This window comes from Vigna angularis, chromosome 7, assembly GCF_016808095.1.
Source record: "Vigna angularis cultivar LongXiaoDou No.4 chromosome 7, ASM1680809v1, whole genome shotgun sequence".
In the NCBI taxonomy this organism is placed as follows: Eukaryota; Viridiplantae; Streptophyta; class Magnoliopsida; order Fabales; family Fabaceae; genus Vigna; species Vigna angularis.
The window spans coordinates 19,877,261-19,898,501 of NC_068976.1; the positions used below are offsets into that span (position 1 = coordinate 19,877,261).

General features: G+C 30.2%; 2 protein-coding genes across 7 annotated transcripts; one reads left to right on the forward strand and one right to left on the reverse strand.

Moving 5' to 3' along the window:
• The first annotated feature begins 2,686 nt into the window (after positions 1 to 2,686).
• Positions 2,687 to 7,004, forward strand: LOC108336260 (phosphatidate cytidylyltransferase 1). The gene is made up of 10 exons (XM_017572645.2): positions 2,687 to 2,977; positions 3,306 to 3,559; positions 3,661 to 3,812; positions 4,086 to 4,227; positions 4,856 to 5,012; positions 5,494 to 5,541; positions 5,620 to 5,706; positions 6,230 to 6,358; positions 6,473 to 6,529; positions 6,909 to 7,004. Exons 1-10 carry the CDS (start codon positions 2,915 to 2,917, stop codon positions 7,002 to 7,004), a joined length of 1,185 nt encoding a protein of 394 aa, XP_017428134.2. The 5' UTR covers positions 2,687 to 2,914.
• On the reverse strand, positions 3,638 to 13,263 carry LOC108336259 (trigger factor-like protein TIG, Chloroplastic). Of its 6 annotated transcripts, none has more exons than XM_052880581.1 (14): positions 12,921 to 13,257; positions 12,149 to 12,232; positions 11,653 to 11,781; positions 11,110 to 11,198; positions 10,531 to 10,717; positions 10,068 to 10,158; positions 9,804 to 9,958; positions 9,224 to 9,316; positions 9,039 to 9,131; positions 8,589 to 8,669; positions 8,345 to 8,494; positions 8,073 to 8,168; positions 7,665 to 7,786; positions 3,638 to 3,766 (listed from the first exon to the last, which is right to left on the reverse strand). In XM_052880581.1, exons 1-13 carry the CDS (start codon positions 13,212 to 13,214, stop codon positions 7,709 to 7,711), a joined length of 1,620 nt encoding a protein of 539 aa, XP_052736541.1. In that variant the 5' UTR covers positions 13,215 to 13,257; the 3' UTR covers positions 3,638 to 3,766; positions 7,665 to 7,708. The 6 variants fall into 6 exon arrangements, 5 of the variants coding, with proteins under 5 accessions (XP_052736541.1, XP_017428133.1, XP_052736540.1 ...); XR_001832836.2 differs by lacking the exon at positions 3,638 to 3,766 and adding an exon at positions 7,005 to 7,316 and having other exon boundaries at positions 7,637 to 7,786; XM_017572644.2 differs by lacking the exon at positions 3,638 to 3,766 and adding an exon at positions 7,005 to 7,316.
• Between the last annotated feature and the right edge of the window lie 7,978 nt (positions 13,264 to 21,241).

A 21,241-nucleotide genomic window follows, 5' to 3' on the forward strand; every position in this document is an offset into this window, starting at 1 on the left:
ATTCTCCTCCCAATTTTTATGATTGAGGTAAATTTCCTTATCATGCAATTTCTTTTATGTATTTTTAAGTTACTAAGACATCAATTTAAATGTATATGTCAAATGTCACTAAATTGAGTAAGATATATGTTATGAATTAATTAAATTTGTTAGGAAAACAATGTTTTTTCGAAAAAGTACATTTATTTTGTAACTCACTTTAATAAAATATGTTATAGAAATTTAAAATAAAATGAATTTAATTAAACTATTATTATTTTAAGTTGTCAAATAATTATTTTTAAATCAATCTCAAAATATCATCATCTAAATTGTTATTGTGACATGTATGTCAAATTCGACAGTTAATTACACATTCAAACGAAACATCAGTCTTCATTATGGTGTAAATGAACGATACTTATCAATAAGTTTTTAATCATTAATTTATGTTATAATAATAATCAGTAAAATTGTGTCTATATCTAAAGAAACACATAAATGCATTTTAAAACTAAAAAAAGGAGACAAAAGGTAAAATATTTGACATAATTTTGTAGGAGATTAAGTACACATCAACTATGTAACACGAAAGAGAATTAAAAGCTTGAGGGACCATGAAAGACTTAGTTTTTTTTGTACTTATCTTGTATTCTTTAGATTGCACAACTTCATGCTTGTTGCTTAATACACAGAATAGTGGCTTCAGATTTTTTCCAACACACGTTATGCGGTGTCAGAAAATGGAGGTTGAACATCGCAACAAAGGAAGACACATGTGGGTTTGGGCCATCCCACATGTGACCTACGCAGAACAATCTCACGATTTTCTTAACATTCGCCATTTCAAAGCCACTCACATGCCTCTCTAACTTCAATTATTATTTGCCAATCAACCCATAAGGCAGAAAGCTATAATAAAAATTTAAGAAAATAGATAAATTGTTAAAATTAGTATGATTTCATAAAAATTGTATCAATTTAACATGATCTTTTTATATTAAAAATTATTAAAATAGACAAATTATTGAAATTGAATTAATTTCATAAAAATTATCAATTTAACATATTTTTTGTAATAAAAATATAAAAATAAATATATATGACAAATTTAAATATATACGTGATTCATATCTCATCTTACAAACAAACAAATTTTTTAAATTGAGTTAGGCTTAAAATTCACTTCTTAACGTGATATCATTATATTAGAATTTATCCTAACATTTAAAATTCATTTTTCACAAATTATATCAATTTAATACAATTTTATTATAAAAAAACATGATTTCGCTATAAACAAATTTTTTCACATCTTAACAAAAATTTTTTTTCAATGAAATCAAATATAACTTTTTTATAAAATTTATTCATTTTAATAATTTTGGGGAAAAGAAAATCCACCATGTTGATCTGACAATATTAAAACTTGTGGTTTAATTATTAATTTCATTATCCATTTGTTCAAATCTTTGTAAGTTGTTCTCTATTACAGGATACCTACTTTGTCACTTGTCGCATCATAGATTATACCAACTTTCTTAACGATTAAATATGCGGTCATTGTGGACCCGAATCTTAGGTTTGCCACTTGTACCATTGTTGTTTTGCCCCAGGAATGGAATTAATGTTGCTTCTATTACTGTCTAATTTGTTCAAATTAAGAAATTTTTCACATGAAGATTTTTGCTGTCATGGTTATTTTAAGACCTCCTTACAATTTTAGTCTGATACGAGAGTCTTATAAAATATTCATTTTAAGGAAAAGAGATATGTTTTAAGATAAGAACAATTTTTTTATTCTTATAGCTTATATATTATTTAAGATTTTATATCTTAAATTTAATATGATATCACCACATTGGAAAGGTCTTAATTATACTATGAAACTAAATAAATACTATACTTACAATGAATTTTTTGAAGAACAGTTTATTAGTTACAAACATTTTATTTAATTATTGCTTAAGCTATGTACTTAGTATATTCCTGCAGCAAGATGTTGAATCTCTCTTTTTGGCAAGAGATCATACTGGTTTAAAGGAAATTGTTATAATTTTTTTAACATGAGTTTAATTTCTAATGTAAAAAGAATTAAATTAATTTTAGGTTTTTAATTTTATAAATTTAGATACTTTTAATTAAATTTTTCAAGTGAATCTTGGTTCGTCATCTTAATTATTTGTTTATATATATTAAAAGATATAAAATTTTATAATTGATATAAAATGATATATTATAGTTAACCCTGGATTAATCAGTGGTGAATGTGGAGCATTACGTAACTCTCGTAATGAGTTCTCTCTCCTACTATGCTTTCTGTTATTATGGTTTCCCTGAAACACAGCAAATCCACATCTGACACCACCACCTCAATCCTCATGGTCAATTTTTCCCAATTCTCTGTTCACTCTTTTTTCATTTTCTACCTCTTCAATCCAAGTATGTACTCTTAATTTTTCACCTCCATTTTCCTTTTTCTTCTACAATTTATATTATTTTATTGTCTGAGTTGTTATTCCATTTCTGTGTGTGACAATCAATGATCTATTTTTATGTAACTTCAGTTACATGTTACCCACATGCTTATGTTGTTCCAAAACATCTTGAATCAACAATGGTCACTGTACTAGGTACACCATTCTTAAATTCGGTTGACAGACACATAAATACATCAAGATCATTTTGTACATAGTGTCAACTAATTTCATTGCTCATTAAATACTATTGTTAATCACAATCAATCTGTTTGCACTTTTTTGGCCATCTCTTTTGCTGTGGATTGAACTATGCAAATCATAAAAGTTTATTAGGGATAACTCTATTTGCTTTTACAATTTTTTGACCATCTAATGTCTCAGGAAGGTCTCAGTCCATGCATGTATACCACTCCGAAAGCATTTGAACAATCACTTCGCCAAGGAGAGATACACAAATGGATCATAACTGTAATTCACCAAGAACGCCGAGTTTTCGGCAAAGGAGACGCTCAAATGAGGTTGGTGTAGTGAAATAACATGTTTGCTTGTTGTGATTGGGGAAATGTTTACTTCAAATTTCAAGTTTTAATACGAAGTTATGCTGCTGCAAGACCTGTTATGTCAATTTAGAATGGTACACAGAAATATCAAGTTAGAGAACATTTGATTCATGTAGTTGATGAAGTAATTACAGTGAATATGAACTTCCCTTTAACTTGTGCAAAAATATGTATAAGATACATCTACATGTAGTTGATGAAGTAACGGACTTCACTTTAACTTAAGTATAAATGAGAAATTTAATTTTGGAAAAGTTGAAACTAATGCTAGCTTTTTCTATGCTAGATTCCTGCAGAGATAAGCAAATCAAATGGAAACATTTTACTGGTGGATGATAAATTTAAGTACAGATCAATGTGGATTCGTGCATACTCATCTCTGTGGATGTTAGCTAGTGTCTCACTTATCATTTACTTAGGTCATCTATACATCTGGGCCATGGTTGTTGTTATCCAAATATTCATGGCCAGTGAGCTCTTCAATCTACTTACAAGAGCAACTCAAGATAGACGTCTCCCGAAGTTTAAGTTCTTGAACTGGTAAGCATGCCTGCTACTGTAGTTTCTAAATGATAACTGTTTATCAGAAATGATTAATGTATAGTGTTTCACAAAGATAAGATTCCGAATGCAATGTCCAGGCACTTTTTCTTCACAGCAATGCTTTTCGTATATGGCCGTATTCTCAGTCAGCAACTTGTGAATACTGTGACCTCGGACAAATTCTTGTATAGGCTTGTGAGCAATCTGATCAAGTATCAGATGGTTATATGTTACTTCCTATATATTGCAGGTTAGTACTACCAAATTTATTCATAGGAATGTTGATGCATGATTATCCTATCTCAATTATTGTCAACCATGGTAAGAGAGGACACAGATAATTTTATATATATTCAAGCAATATATCTATAGGTCCTGTTGAGTAACTTAATTTTGCTATCTGATATCATATTATTATTAGTCTTTTGCAGGTTCAAGAGTTTGTTGGGCTGTAATATATAAAAAACAATATTTCATTCCAGTATGGTTTTGTGTGGTATGTTCATTTCCTCTGTGATTTCAGGTTTTGTATGGTTTATTCTTTCATTGAAGAAAAGATATTACAAGTATCAGTTTGGCCAGTATGCATGGACACATATGATACTCATTGTTGTGTTTACCCAGTCTGCGTTCACTGTAGCCAACATATTTCAAGGAATATTCTGGTAACATGACTTCTGCTGAATTACTTGCTGATGTAATCTCCATTTTCTAAATCCTTCTTTTATCTTACTTAAAACATGTTTACTAATACGATTCTATGTTTCATTTATATTTGATCAGAAAATTGTGGAGCACAGTTACTTACAGAAAAGGATACATTTAATCAATAAACAAGAAATAGTTCCTAGCAATTTCATTTAATATAATGTATCCTGTGTTTTCTTTTCTGGATATGGTTGTGGAAAATTATATTTCATAAAAGGCATTTAATGTTCTGAACTTGAGTAAGGAGATAATCAGATTTAAAGATGCTTCTATTAGATTAGTGATTTGATTGACTTGTACCAAGATTCTCAACACGAAGGAAAAGGGTGAAAGGAACAGAAATATAACAGGACTCTTTATAAACATGCATCATGATTCATGGAAGTTATATTATATATCATGTCCATATCTTTTTGCTCTTAAAGAGTTTCACTTTTCTACAAAAGCGTCATTCACACTTTTCTTCATTCAATGGAAATTCACAGGAGATTTTAATATCAGTAACTGCTTTGGTATTGCTAGTCACTGTGTTTTCCATACTTCAAACTTTTCTTACAATCTAACTAGTTAATATTATTATGAAAGGTTTATTTTCCCTGCATCCCTAATTGCTATGAATGACGTTGGCGCATATTTCTTCGGTTTCTATTTTGGGAGAACACCTCTGATCAAGCTTTCTCCAAAGAAAACATGGGAAGGTTTCATTGGAGCATCTGTTGCCACTATGATTGCTGCGTTTACAGTAAGCATCAGTTAGTAACATCCTGCTTTTCTTCAGTTCATTCCTTTAGTCCATAGTAACTGACCTCATTCTGGAGAGTCTTAAGGAATTTTGATCTTGTATGAACGAGTTAACCTTTTCATAACAATGTTTAGTTAAGGAATTTTGGGTCATTATATAATCGGGTTGACCTTTTCATAACAATGGTATAATTGAACCTAATGTTTCAGAGTTTGAACCTCTTTGAGGCTCCTATTCCTGTGAAAGGGAGTCCCAAATTCTCTAGGCCGCTAGGTGTCAGCCTCATTTGTTAAGAAATTTTGGATCTTTGTATGAACGGATTAACCAACTACCATCCCAGAAAACTTTAAAAATTCACATTTTAGTTATAACTAAACTCTCTAATATCATGTGTTTGACTCACAACCTCCCCTTTAAGTTAATTTAATGATATTTTTCAGTATAATTTATTTACATGATGATGTCACCTGTGTTTATGCAGTTTGCCTACTTCTTGGGTCGCTTCCAATGGCTAACATGTCCAAGGAAGGTAACAATCTTGATTGAGTGCAATCATCTTGGAGGAAATATCTATGTTGATCCTAATGCTTGTGTGAAATAAATTCAGAACTTATCAACTGGTTGGCTTCAGTGTGACCCTGACCCAATTTTTAAGCCAGAGTACATTCCATTGCCAGGACTGATTTCTCATTCGGTAAGATATCCTGGGATTTAGCAGCTGCTAAAAGAATTTAACACTGTCAAGCATGTAGTAAACATTTATTAACTTTCTGGATGCTTGATGATATAAATGTGTAAAAAATAGTAAATTTGATAAAATTTCTCTGTATCTTTGCTATTATCAGGATCGGTTTATTTTGCATGAGAAATAATCAAGTAATTTCAATATAACTGCACAAACCACTTAGTCCTAGATTCAGAGGTGTGGTAATAGTTTTTCATACATCAGAATAAATAAAAAGCTTTCACTATTGCTGAGAAAATTGTTTCATGATGGTGATTTACAAATTCGCAGATATCATGTTGGGAAACAATGAATATTTCGAAAAGATCAAACCGGCCTAAATTTAAAAGATAAATAATTTGAAAGATAAAAGGATTGAAATCAACCTTAAAAATAAAATGAAGAATAAAAAGTATAATTTGGCCAATTTAGTATTATTATTCATGAATTAAGAGTTTAAAGATTGAGTTTTTCATTTTGCAACATTTTGTAGCTTCCTTGGAAAGAGATACCAGTTTTGCCAGTACAGTGGCATGCCTTGTGGTTGGGACTATTTGCGTCAATCATAGCACCATTTGGAGGTTTTTTTGCCAGTGGTTTCAAAAGAGCTTTTAAAATCAAAGTCTGTTCTTGCTCTTTATACTAGAGATTTATTTTGCCATCATTACCCTTACTCCATTCTCTTCAAAACTCCCAAAAACACAGTAACAACATTGATATCTTTCATTGGTTACAGGACTTTGGTGACAGTATACCGGGACATGGTGGATTTACAGACAGAATGGACTGTCAGGTTTGCTCTGAGATTGATAATTGTAAACTATAGTAATCCTTAGCATGTATATGAATTTAATTTAGGATAATTTTCAGTTTTTTTTATAGTATTATAGTGAGTAACTGCTATGATGGTTATCTTCACGCTTTAAGTATTTGGGTATTTTCTTATATTTTATGTCTACCCTTTTGTTATGAATAAGCTAGTATATTCCATAATCTTGACTTTTCGAAGTGCAATTGATACATAGTGCTTAGCACTTGACCATTTAAAGCACTTTCAATTTTACCATAAATCATGTACTACTTTCTATGACATGCAATAAAGTAAACAAATATCTCGGTAGTTGCTGCGTTGAGAATGTTGTGTTTAATACTAAGTTATGCATCCTTTGCAGATGGTAATGGCTGTTTTTGTCTACATTTACCATCAATCATTTGTTGTCGTCGAAGACTATTCAGTAGAAATGCTTTTGGACCAGGTGCGACTCTAGTTTAAGCATTTATTGGTTAAATTTCAATAATGTGAAAACTAGAGGATTCTGTTTCATTTCAGTTCTAATGTTGCACACATCTAACTCAAACAGAGATTACATTTCACTATGTCCATTGCCCATAAGAGTGTTTTGTTGTAAAATCATTTGCAATGTTTTCTCTATGCAGATATTGAGGAACCTTGGTTCAGAGGAGCAGCTGGCTCTCTATGCAAAACTCGGACATATATTGCAAGAAAGGCGTTTATGACAAGTTCACTCTACAATTAATAAGAGCATGCTTCAATTGGTGTTATATCTGTAGATGAAGACCTGTTGGAACAAGTGGTGTAGATTAGTAAATAATTTTTTTAGACTTTTTTGTTAACTGCTGAACTATATCAAGTACAGAGTGTAGCTACCTTGCATGTGACAATACATTCCTTATTTTCCCTTTAGGGCTTAACATTGACATTTAAAATGGATTTTTAATGAGAAATATATTGGTGTTTTTCAATACTGTTTTTTGTTAGTGCTATCTATTATTAATTTATTGTGAAAGTCTCAATTTACAAACTTGTAGTACGTTTTTTATTCATAAAATCTTTCTTCAAATTTCAATCAAGAATAGTTTTTTTTTCCTCCTAACTTACATCCGCTGAAACAAAATTCTTTCAAAACCTGCAATTTCTTTTTCCTGATTGGTTTTGGCTGGAGTTCATCTCTCATCTAGTTATGTATTGAATCTCTGCATGTTCTCTCAACCATTCAAGCACTTTAGCTCCTTCTAGTATTTCTTGAACCTACAGGAAAGTTCAAAAAGATCATATCAATCAATGTGTTCTATTAGGAAAGAGACTTTGGCCCAAAGCACAATTTTTCTGTTTTGAAAAGGCAACCTATCCTACAATTGTGTAGACATTGTATATAATATAGTTAATCAAAATGGTATGCAGTATGAAGTGCTATCCCTACATGGACCATTTTGAAAACAGTTCAAGATATTTGTAGTTCTGCATATATACATGAACCGATAAAGCAGCCAAAACAATAAACAACAGTAAATAAACTAGGAAGTATGATGCAAACCTGATCCTTCACCCGTTCCTCATCATATTCTTGATTTTGACGTTTGAATTCAGCAATGGAATTCTCAACCTCTTTGACGAGATCCTCGGTAGCAAACTACAAAACACACAAATGCACAAATCATTTTTATAAGCAAAAGTGACCTTTATACTTAGACAGATCACTGAGAATTGGTACACTTGTTCCATTTTTTGACAAGGAGAAAGAATTTGTTGTCAGCATGACCTGAACAAATATGTATATAATGGACACATCTTAAGCAAACATGCTACCTGCAGATTTTCACGCCTATATATATCACCCACTGCCAGATTCTGTTTTATCAAATTTGTTATATTTTCCTTCTGATGCTCAAGATATTGGTTCACAGCCTTTGGACTTGAGAGAGATGCCAGTTGTTGCTCACTTAGTTTCATTTTTGCCTGAGAGAGATCAGAGTTTGTTTGTCTTCCCATTAAACTGTGAATAAAAATGTAAAAAGATTGGCCTGAAAATGACGCATCATGCAATCAATACCTGTATTTCTAATAGGTTGGCTCCATAAAGCTGCCTACCTTGTTCCTCAAACAAGGATTGAGGTATATCAACTTCAACCATCTGAAAATGATAAGTTGCACAGATATTTCATCAACTTGTTGATAATGGTTTAGCTAAATTAAATACAGTCCTAACCTTTAAATAATTTCAGTCTTAAAGGTGGTGTTTAATCCTACATCAACTAGAAAGGCAATTTCAATAGAGCTAATAAAGCTTGAATTTCACTTTACAAGTTTATGAGATTGAATTGGACTTTAAATCCAAATTCTAAAATGGATATGTCTACCAAAAATAATGAAGATGATGATGATTACTCGGTATATCCATGTTAGATGCAAGTGTGCTTCATTATGCACACATAGAAAACAAGTGCAAGGTACATGGTAATAACCTAGGAGATAAGACAAAATCAATCTAATGTAATATTACCTTAGAAATCTGATCTAAGATAGCATTATCAGTTGCTTGTTCTCGAGCTGTTTGCTCCACCTCTAGGCATCTCTGTAACAATAAGTCTTTGACCTGACAATTCATGCTAGAGAATTTTACTCTGATTTCAACTCAACAAAATTCCTCAGTTCAGTTAACAATCATAGCAAGGGTAAAAAGGTCACCTGCTCCACTGTGCTGCATCCAGGGAGAAGCTTATCAGCAATAGAATCATCCAGTTCTGGCAAATCTCTGTAAAAAAGTTCTTTGCATTCAACCTGTTATGAATGAAAGAGAGTTTTAATAAGCATGATCAGTATATGCAGCCAAAGAGGTTTTTAAGCAATCTACAACAAGCAAATATGAGATGCTAAACATGCACTTTGATGCAAAATGTGTGTACCCATGAAAATGGAATGAGCACTGTATACACTATATAGGAAAAGTTTAAATCCCTTTGAGAGGAAGTATAGTTGAATTCAGCAGAGGGATAAACAAACCCCTCACATGGAAAGCAACAAGTCAGTAAAACTGCCTTTGTGGGGGCCAACAATTACACAAGTTGAGCAAGAAAGGTAAATGCAAAGATAAAAGATGGTAATCACAATCGGCTGGAGATGAAAAAGTGCCATAAAGCGTATGAGACATATGGCCAAAAAGTACTTATTGTGAAGAATTTGGTATCAAGAGGACCAAAAGAAAAAACAACCATGCCAGTTCATGTTCCTAAAACTTAAACTCTTTTATTCAGCACTAGAAACTTACATTAAACTGAGCATGAACACCTCGAAGATTTTCCTGGTTCCATGTTTCAGGAAATACAAGAGGAAAAGACTTTGATTCACCTCGTTGAATTCCAATTATTGAATCAAGGAAACCTGGTAATACCTTGTCTCCGTCCTCTGTATCAAAATTAAAGCCTGCATAACTAATATAAGTTTAGAGGAAAAATCTACATGATCTATTACAGAAAGCAAAGACTTCCATCACTTATCCATTAGTTATCATCCTTCAAGCACAACACCAGACCTTTACTTTCAGCTGAAGGAATAGTTTTAACATTTGATTCATCTTGATCAATGGTTGTTGCTGAGATGTCAAGAACAGCAATATCACCCACCTGTGGACAGCAAAAAAATATATTTTGTAGCAGAGTTTTTGATATAGTCAATATCAATTAATACAAATATTTATTATTAAGATAATATTAATAGATAACACAGAAAAAAATGTTTTATAACTGTTATTTTTTAGCATGACATAGTAAAGATAAAAAAATTAGCATAAAAAACTTCATTGTATCAGTCGTGACTAAATATAAAACACCCACGACAAAATCCCTATAGTTTGTTAATGCTTGCCTTAGAGAACTTAGAAGTTCTATCAAAAAAATGATTCCTAGAAGTTCCAATTAAACAGCTTTTCTAGTAAATAATGATTTTAAAAGGAAAAAATAAATATTAGCAGACTGGAATAAATTAAATTTAATCACCTGTAACCCTCTATCAGTAACCACTTTCAGTGCACCAATGGACTTGTAACGCCTTTTAAATTCTTGTTCAGATGCTATTTGAGCATCTATATCACTGTCTATCTCAACAACAATCTTTAAATTTTTGTATGCATTATTATCAGGAATCCATTTGATTTCTGGTGCAACATCAACAATCACATCATATCTGGAAAAGTGGAATCAGTGAGAATAATTAATATAATTGCCTGTATAGTTATTGGCTGACTATATTATCATTCTTAATGATAATCTAAATTTGAATTCTGTGGATTTTTATATGTTGTTACTCTGATGTGCCTTCAAAATACACTTATGTGCACTGATTTTGATGTTTTAAAACATATTAAAAAGATTTTTAAAGTACCAACATCAGTGTATTTTGAAGGTACAATAGAAGACAACACCAAAAAACCCCGCAGAGAATCTGAACTCTCATAATCTTCCTTTTCTCTATGTTATGAGAGAAGATAGTTCTAGTATTAAAGATGCAGCAAAGGAAAAGGAAAATAACCAAGTCTAATGGTAAATATATTAAAAAATGTTTAACTTATAGGTTACCTAAGAGACCCAAGAGAAGAATATGTCTCCTCCATCTCAGAAAACTTAGTAACTATGCGTACTGAGTCCTGCAAAGCCCTCCCAGTAACCTATAAACAAAATTAATTATCAAAGGCCTAAGTGTAAGATCAGAATGATAGTTGATCTAATGATGTACTTTATTCAGTAATAACATCAAACACAAGATCAGAAAAATATAAAGAAATTTTTAATGTGTTTATCAGTATCAAGTCCTCATATCAAAGACAATATTATTCGCACAGTTTAAATCAATGTGCTAACACTATTAAATAGACTTGGGTAATGAGGAAAGGTCAATGGTAAGTTTATGCTTCTGCAATGTGCATGAACGGATAAGCTTGTCTTTCAAGAATGAAGATTTCAATGAGGTTTGTGATGGATATGACTGCTTTGTAGTTATGAAAATAACAGATATAATTGCAAATAAAAACACAATTAATCTAAAATAGTTTAATACACTATCATGAAGAGATAAAGTAAGGATATAAAAAATAAGAAAATAGGAACTATATCACAACATACCGATGTCATAGCATGTGAAAGTGTCCTTCTTAAAATAGATTCAATAGTAGCCTTCTGGACATTTTGTCTCCCAACATAACCAATAAGAATGTCTTCTGGAACTTTCTTTCCCGGACGAAATCCAGGGACCTGTATTTAAAACCATGCTAAATTAGCTTACAAGACAACATACCATCCTCTGAAACCTGGATCCGTGACAATCTCAAGCAAACTATTTATGATATATGATGATGCAGTAAATTATTATATGATAAGATAGAACCAAGGCCGTAAGATTGTGAAGTTTAACAATGAATTTTCTGAGAAACAACACAGACCAGAGAGATCATAGTAATAGTTTCAAATTTAGAACCTAGAAGTTAGAAAAGGAAAATCTCCTTTGGCATACAAATAAGTTGCACTATATTTGCGAACAATAATTTGCAGCATATATCTTCTTTGAGCCAGATAAAATTTTGTTGAATTGCTATATAAAGCATAAGTAACCCAATATCACCTTTGCTTGCTTCATAAACTCTGCTATGACCCTTTTGTAACAATCCTCACATACCAATGGTGGAACCTCCACATGCAATTTAACCTGCAAAGGGAAAGAAATACAGAAGTAAATGTTCAGTGATATGTACTCTGGACAAAGAGATATGATTACCATTATCTAAGGTTTAATGATGCTTGCATAAATTTAGAATCAAATATAACCCCCTCTTCTTTATGTAACAAAATATGCTCATGTTGAAGGGAAAAATATACAAATATTTTATCAAATAATTGGTAGAGACCAATTAATTATATTTGAATGATGTTATCAATCAACTGGAGAGGATCCAAATTCACTTTAACATATCCCCCATACCCCTATGCAAGACTTTGAATAAACACTCAAGTTTGACTATAAAGCCACTGAATAAACACTCTATTTTGACTATAACTTTTAAGGTAAATTATGTATATACACACACACATACATATTAGACATATGACATATCTGTAATGAGTACAAAATACATTAACTTAAAGGAGAAAATAAACCAGTAACACTTAACTCTATCTTTCTTCTAAAATGTCCTAATTGTGGAGATTTCACAATTACTATTACCCATTATAAATTATAAAGTAAACGACAAATTCTGAAGTGCAAATTGCTTGTTAAATTGAACATCTAATAAATTTCCAAATAAAGCTTACAATAAAACTTATGAAAGTAGCCATGTGAAGTTTACCCACTCTAAAGGATGCAGCACAAGAATGGAAAAAAGAGAAGATCATACAGTGGATTTGAGTTGCTCTGTTTCTGTAACCTTCAGTTCTGCTGGAAGACGGTCCTGTTCTGTGCCAACTGCGACTGAGGAAGAGGAAGAAGCAGCTGAGACTGTGAAGGGGGAAGAGAAAGAATTGTAACGAGAGATAAAGGGTTGAAAGAGATGATCATGAGGCGCAAAAAGTTTAAGGGAATTGAATTTGAAGACTGAAGAGTTGGCATTAGCAAGGAGAAGAATTTTGTTTGAAGAGAGAAACGAACTGGGAAGAAGAAAACTTGTAAAGGTTCGAGTGCAGAGTTCCATGGTTTCTCTTACTCTGCAGAAAGACACAGATACTGTTGTTTAGATAAAATAAGATAATGTCGGTTTAATATTTATATTTTACTTTAATATTTATTTTAGAACATATTCTGCTGCATACATTACACTTCCAGTTAAGTGTCAAATAATCATTGTGTTACACTTTTAAATATAAAATATTGTGGTTAAATTGAACAGAAAATAGAACTAATAAATTAAAAACTATAATTTTGGTATATATAAAAATATCGTAAATTCCTTTAATTTATTAAATATTTGTTATAAATACTTTTTAAACGAATTCAAAAAAGAATACTGAAATAGCTTAATATTTTTAAAAATGAATAATGTTTCAAATGATACCATTAATATTTAATTTACACGAATATATTTTTATTTATTAATTGTTCTGTTGGCATTTAACTCAAATAAAGAGATGAAAAAATATGTTTTAATTGGAAAATAAAGAATAAAGGAATAAAACAGTTTCTGATTCATGATCACTATATATTTAGGTAAATAGTTGTTTATAATTATGACCTACAAGTTTTATTTAATTTATTTATTTGAAATAAGATGTGTTTGAGAACCACGTTTCATCTACAAACATTATAACAATCTTTAAGTTAATAATAATATTTGCATTTGGTTTAAGTGATTACTCATATACTTAATTTGACATAATCTAAAATTAACATTGATTACACATTTTTATCTTATCATTGACTATTCATTTTAATTTATTTTTTCTTATGTTGAATGTTCATACCATTTAACTTAAGTGACCTTGTGATTAAATTACTTTTAATAGTAAAAGATGTATGAAAACATATATAATATTAAAAATAATTAGGTAAAGAGGGGTTTTGAGTCTATAAATAAATAGACAATCGAAAAGGTCAAAATACACATTCGAACAACCAATTATTCATTTTATTTCTTTTAATTTTTTTCTTCTTTTTGTTGTTTAGTTTAATGTTTTTCTCATCTAAAATGGGATCTTTTCTCTATTTATTGTTTTCTTTTAACCTTTCTCGCTTATTAGTAGTATTGCCTTTTTATGAGTGCATTCATTTTTTTCTCCCCTCACTTTATTAAAAAAGTTTTATCTCATTTTTTTAGAAGTTATTATATTTATATTTATATTTAATTTTATTTTCTTTTGTCTAGTCATTTTTAATTTTTTTTCATTATTTATTATGTGGTCAAGAAGCAAAAAAATTAAAAATTAAATTTATAAAATTTAAAATACATAAATTTATAAATGAAAGTACTTTAAAACAAAATTTTTACAGGGAGTTAATCTAAGCTTTGAAAAATATATCGTTATATAAATTTTAAATTAATATTTACTCCATACATGGTGAGGAAATAAGATGAACTATGTGTTACACATTTATAAAGCTTTGTTGAATAATTCAAATGAACAACATGGAGATAAATATATAGGTCATCATTGTCTTAAGCATAGTTCAAAATCAGTTTTCCATAAAAGTCACCTTCTAAACTCAACTGTTGGGATTTGATGAGTTCATGGACAGTGTTTACGTAAAAGAAACATATAATAACAGAAAGGTTTAATTGCTTCCTTTGTCCCCAGTTTGGTTAAATTGTGTTAAATTCATCTTCATTTTTAAAAAAGTTTCATTATCGTCCTCACGTGATGTAAAAGTGTCAATTGAATCCAAACATAGAAAAAATTTGTGTCAAAGTAGTCATCTCCGTTAAATACACATTAACAGTGTCAATGACCATCATCAATCTTCACCCCTTCGTGGCACTGACCCCTCTGCTCATCACCCTCATCTTCTTCCTTACCTCATGGGCCTTCATCTCCAACAGGGGCCTTCATCTCCAACACCCGTGATCAGCCCCTCTCGGATTTCCACCCTTTCCGTTCTAGAATTCGTCAAATTCATCCCCATTTTTCTCACTGGATCATCCATCAACCATTCCAAGAACCAAATCCCAAACCAACCAGTAAATAAAAAGGATAGAAAAGAGAGGGAGAGGCGCCATCGGTGGCGTCGATGACGAAACGAACTCCGGCGAGAACGATGGTGACTAGCTTCGTCGACGGTAGGGTTTCGCTCGTTGCCTCAGAGGTGGTGTTCGGGGTTCGGTAACTGGCGGCGACCTTGGCCGCGTTTCGTGGCACTGGCGGTGTTCGATGGAGAAGGAAGAGAACTCGCGCCGAATCGGAGGGTGAGAAGGGCCTGAACGCTGCCTCCGGTGACTGGACGTGCCCAAGCGGAGGCCGGTGTCGGACTGAAAGAGTTTCTCCTCTATCGCGTGGAAAGGGGGCAGGAGAGAGGACCTGACACCGCGGCCAGCCGCGATCCTGGTGGCGCTTGGGGTCGCCGGTGACGTCATGGACCAGGCGGAGGGCCTCTTCGCGGTGGTCGGTTTGGTGGGGGCAGCCGTATGCGCGCAGGGAGACGATCCTTCGTCGGAGTTCCTAGCTGAAAGAATAGAGAGTCTCATGTCTTTCTCACTGGATCATCCAAATAATCAGCCACTTAACACCGTTAGTGTGTATTTAACGGAGATGACTACTTTGACACAAATTTTTTCTATGTTTGGATTCAATTGACACTTTTACACCACGTGAGGACGACAATGAAACTTTTTTAAAAATGAGGATGAATTTGACACAATTCAACCAAACTGGAGACAAAGGAAGCAATTAAACCTAACAGAATATATATGTTTACAAGGTACATTTGACTTATTTTATAAAAAGTAACAAAATTATTATTTTATGTTTGTTCTGTTTTCATCTTAACATCATTTAATTACTTTTCTCAATTATATTTTAAAATTTAAATATTAGGTGATATACTTTAAATGTTATTTCAATTTAAATGTGTTCAGAAAAAATAGATAAGGATAAGTTAATATTATGCTTAAAAAACGAAACTATATTGAATAAGACATATCTTCTCCATTTATTTAAGTAAATTTTGATATATTAATGTGACTAACTATTCAATTTATGGAGTTATTTTGAAATTGGAGTTCATAAATTCATTTGGATTATTATTTTTAACGTAAAAGTTTATAATAATAAAAAAAATTGCAAGTTTTAGATATTTTTCTTATAAAAGAACATAGAACTAAAGGAAAAATAAAAAAAAGATTTATCATTTAAGATAGAACCTGAATATATAAGATATATCCCTTACATAAAGACTACAAAATAAGGAATAATCACCGGGACTACTATTCCAATCATAAACAAAAACTTGAATTCTTTATAAAACATAGACAAATAACATCTAATTCCGTTTATAAAAGACATCTTTAACTATATTGGTTTTTCCATTTTGCTCCTATAACCAAAATAAACGACATAATATTCAGAAAAAGAAATAAGTGTGTTTTTATATTTAAAAAAAATGAAAACTTTTAGTATAACTTACCTTCACATCCATGTAAATTAAATCAACAAGATGCACCAAATAAATATTCTTTTACGTCCTGAGGCATGGAAGAAGAGGACGTTTCATTACATATTAAGTCAAAAGTTTGCATTCTAGTAAAAGGAGAATATTCTCTAATTCATCAGAAAACATAGATAAAACCTACGAAAAAAAATAATTATCACATCAGACAACATTGTAATTAAGTTCTTGTGCTACAATGATATTGTAAAGTATCATAATTTGACAAAAGAAAAATCCTTATTTCAATGATTTTGGATGACAAAACATATATATTTAGCCCTTTGCATTATTTCAAATAGCTCAATCAAAATATATAAGGAATCAGTATCTTCAGCCAACCAACGTACATCAATATATATTTTCTCCACAAAAAGAAGATTAATCTCAGCGAAAAAACAATATAAATAATAACCAGTATATTTAAAATATTGAAGCTTCAAGCTTCTAATCCACTACGAAATGTGAGATATTTAAGTGTACAAGGTGGGAGGCAGAGATTTTGATGGTATTGATTTCACCAATGCAACTACAACTAGGTAATTTATAAATATTTTCTTTCTTCAACTTATCTGAATTGTCTTCTATAAATTAACAGTTAGTACAATTTCTGAAATACATAAAAAAAATCATAAAAAGAGGTGCAAGGAGCTTTTTTCATATTACATCATGTCAGTACAAGCCCACACCATATACCATTACCTTAATGCTCCCATTAGGGTTACAAGCTAGCATGACCTAGCTCAGAAAATTGTAATAGTTCATAAGAGTTTATAAACCATGATTTTGATTATAATCCCTCCGATGTGGTACATTTGATTAAAAAAACGAATATAACTTAAGTGAATAAGAGTGTGACAATGATAAAGACATTGTGAGGAAGAGTCTGATAATATAAATTTGTATTCACTAATACATCTGCACGTTTATCTATTTACTGTATGTCTTCAAGATTCAAAATACTCCACCAACCACGCTTTCTTTTTCTTTTGATTTTTATGGTATTTAGTTTATACAACTGTAACGTGCAAATGTTATATATATTAAGAAGGTGAATACGAGTGTGGTAGTGATAAAGATGGTGGCAGAATTTTAAGGCAGAGTCTGATAATCTGAATTTGCATGCATTTTGTTTTGCTGTTCTGTATGCAGTCCTTTAATTGGTCGTAGAAGTCGAATATTAATCATCAAATACATGTCATGTAGTATGTTTAAATCTTTAATCTCATTCTTGTTTCAGTTCATTCCGCGTATTTTGTATCTCTTGAGGGACATCCAGTAAGTTGTTTCCTCCATGCTGTCAATGTCATTGTTTCCATGTCGTTGATGTCACTATTTCGTTTTTTCAAAGACACCGTCGATGGAAGACATTGTCATCTCTGACAACTAGTGTAAAAAACTAATAGACTTATTATTATATGGATGACATTTATGTTAGACAATGAACCGATATAAATAATTTAAGAACATGCAACAAAGCATAAACAAAAAGGGTAAGATATATATACAAGAGAGGTTACAAACTACAAGTTACATGTTACAAATACAGGTTATAAGTCATAAGTTACAAGTTACAAATTAAGATACAAGTTAAAAGTTACATGTTACAAATTATGTAAAAAGTTAAGTTAAAAGTTAAGTTACAAGTTAAATTACAAGTTAACTTAAGTTAAGTTACAAATTAAGTTACAAGTTACAAGCTATAAATTACAAGTTCTAAGTTAGAGGTTACAAGTTACAAATTACATGTTATGGGTTATACATTATAGGTTACATGTTAAGTTACAGATTACAGGTAACAAGTTACAGGTTCCAAAATTACAGGTTACAAATTATAGGTTACAGATTACAAATACAGGTTACAAGTCACAGACTACAAGTTATAGGTTACATGTTATAGGTTAAGGGTTATAAGTACAAGATTATAAGTTACAGGTTATGAGTTACACGTTATAGGTTACAAATTTAAAATTCAAATTTCAGGTTACAAGTAACAAGTTATAGATTATAGGTTACAGGTTACTGGTTACAGGTTACTGGTTACAGGTTACAAATAAGTTACAGGTTACATGTAACAGACACACGTTACAAGTTACAAGTTACAAGCTACAAGCTCCAAGATACAAGCTACAAATGCAGGTTAAAAAGTTACAAGACACATGTTACAAGTTACAGGTTACAGTTTACATGTTACAAGTTACAGGTTACAAGTTACAAGTTACAAGTTACAAGTCACAAGTCATAAGTTACAGATACATTTTATAAGTTATAAGTTACAGGTTACATAATACAAGTTACATGTTACAACTTATAGAATAGAGGTTAGAGGTTTTAATTTACAAATTACAAGTTACAAGTTATTAGTTACAAGTTACAAGCTATAAGTTGCAAGTTACAAACTATAAACTACAAGTTACAAGCTATAAGTTAAGTTACAAGTTATTTTTTACAAGTTACTAGTTATAGGTCACAAGTTACAAGTTAACAATTACAAGTTAATAGATACATGTTATATATGACACGTTACAGGTTATAAATTACAAGATACAAGATAGAAGTTACTGGTTACAAGTAACATAGTACAGGTTATAAGCAACACGATACATGTTACAAGTAACGTGCAAATGTTATATATATATATATATATATATATATATATATATATATATATATATATATATATATATATATATATATATATATATATATATATATATATATTATAAATTATTATGTGACCTCCATAGATTAAGTTTAATCTGAAAAAATAATCCATAGATTAAGTTTAACTGAAAAAATAATACAAATGAATGTCAAAATATTTAAAAGATATTAGTGTATGAAGCTCAACATACCGTCAGCATAAAAAATCTCATCCATTTTAAAACCTAATAATACACTTAAAGTAGAGGATTTGAATCTCTTGATTTCGAAATTGTATTGATAATTATGAAGATACAAATATTTTCAATAGACCCAATCCTTAAATGAGTTAAAGAAATTTTTTAAGTCCACGCTTAAATCAACAACCAAAAAGGTTCATGTGTTTAATAGAAGAAAAAACAAAATTGGGTTATACGTAACAAAAGTTTCATAATAGTATAGGATAAATAATTTTATTATGTAACTTATCATGTATGTCGTCTTCATTCTATCTATCACTCTTTTAATTTTATCTTTCTCTTTATTTTGCTTAAGTATGAGGTTTCTCTATTGTAGAGTGAGATATTTTCTCGTTCATTTATTTGAACTTATTTTTATTTTTGGCATCGAATTTGTCTAATATTTATTTTTATAATTCAGATTTTTCACTCTTTTTCAAGTGGCTCTAATTTATAAATATATATATATATATATATATATATATATATATATATATATATTATTTTTATAGTTTCCCTAGTTTCTTATTTAAATTTTGCATAATTTAAATTCATTTATTATATTTCGTATTCTAATTTCTTTTTCTCTAGATGATCTTATATTGTTTATTACGAAAATAAGAAGTGATAAAATTATAAGATAAAATAAAATTATTGATGAAAATATTTTAAGAATGAATTTTTAATTTCAATATTTTATAATTTCTAAGTTATGTATTGCAATATTATAAATTGTTTCATGTGTATGAGATAAATTGTTAACTTTAAATTATTTTTTTTTACTTCTAAACTCTTTTCTCTGCTTGTCATATGCTTCACCCACTCCGATTGAAAGTAGATGCTAAACATATTTTGATACTTAGATTAGTTTGATATTTGAATAATTTAACAACGTCTCGATATTAAAAATTCAAAAGTAAAATAAAGAATATGAATTATCCAAAATTATATATCTACATAAGTATATAATTAAAGTTTAGTGATAGAATAAGTAAATTTCGTATGCTATATATATAATCAACTTATTATACAGGTACAGTCCTTATGCAAGCTAAAGTTAGTTATCGCTTTTATATTATGTGGGTAATTTCTCATAGATAATTTCCATATTTTCATAAATATATGACAGAAATTCAATTTTGTCATATACTTTATTTATGTGCACTTAAAATCAATTGAAAGTACATTTTGTGAAGAAACAAAAGGACCAGGAGGCTTGGTCTTTTAAATTATGTGCAAGCAAAATATATTAAAAATTAAAACATTAAAGGTATTAATGATATGTACATAAAACATATTAAGTTACATATATTTAGGGATATTGAACGTACAAATATATAAAAAAGAATTAATAATTGACTTTCTAAACATTATTTTTCCTTTTCGTGACAAATAACAGAGAACACACAAGAATACTAATTATAGTATGTTATATGTGACTTAACACAAATATCTCAGACATCTTTGAATAATCGATTTAAAAACCCGATATTAAACAAACCGAAATACAAAAAACTTGTGGTCTTACTATTATAAAAGATAAAATAAGTTAACGAAAGAGATTGAAAAAAATATCATAAGTTTCATAAGATATAACTCATTAAATAGAGGTATTAGCATCATAAGATATACTTACCGATTTAAAAGTACAATACTAAAACTTTTTAAGAATTTTTTTAATTTATTTTTCTTGGAAAAGTAATAT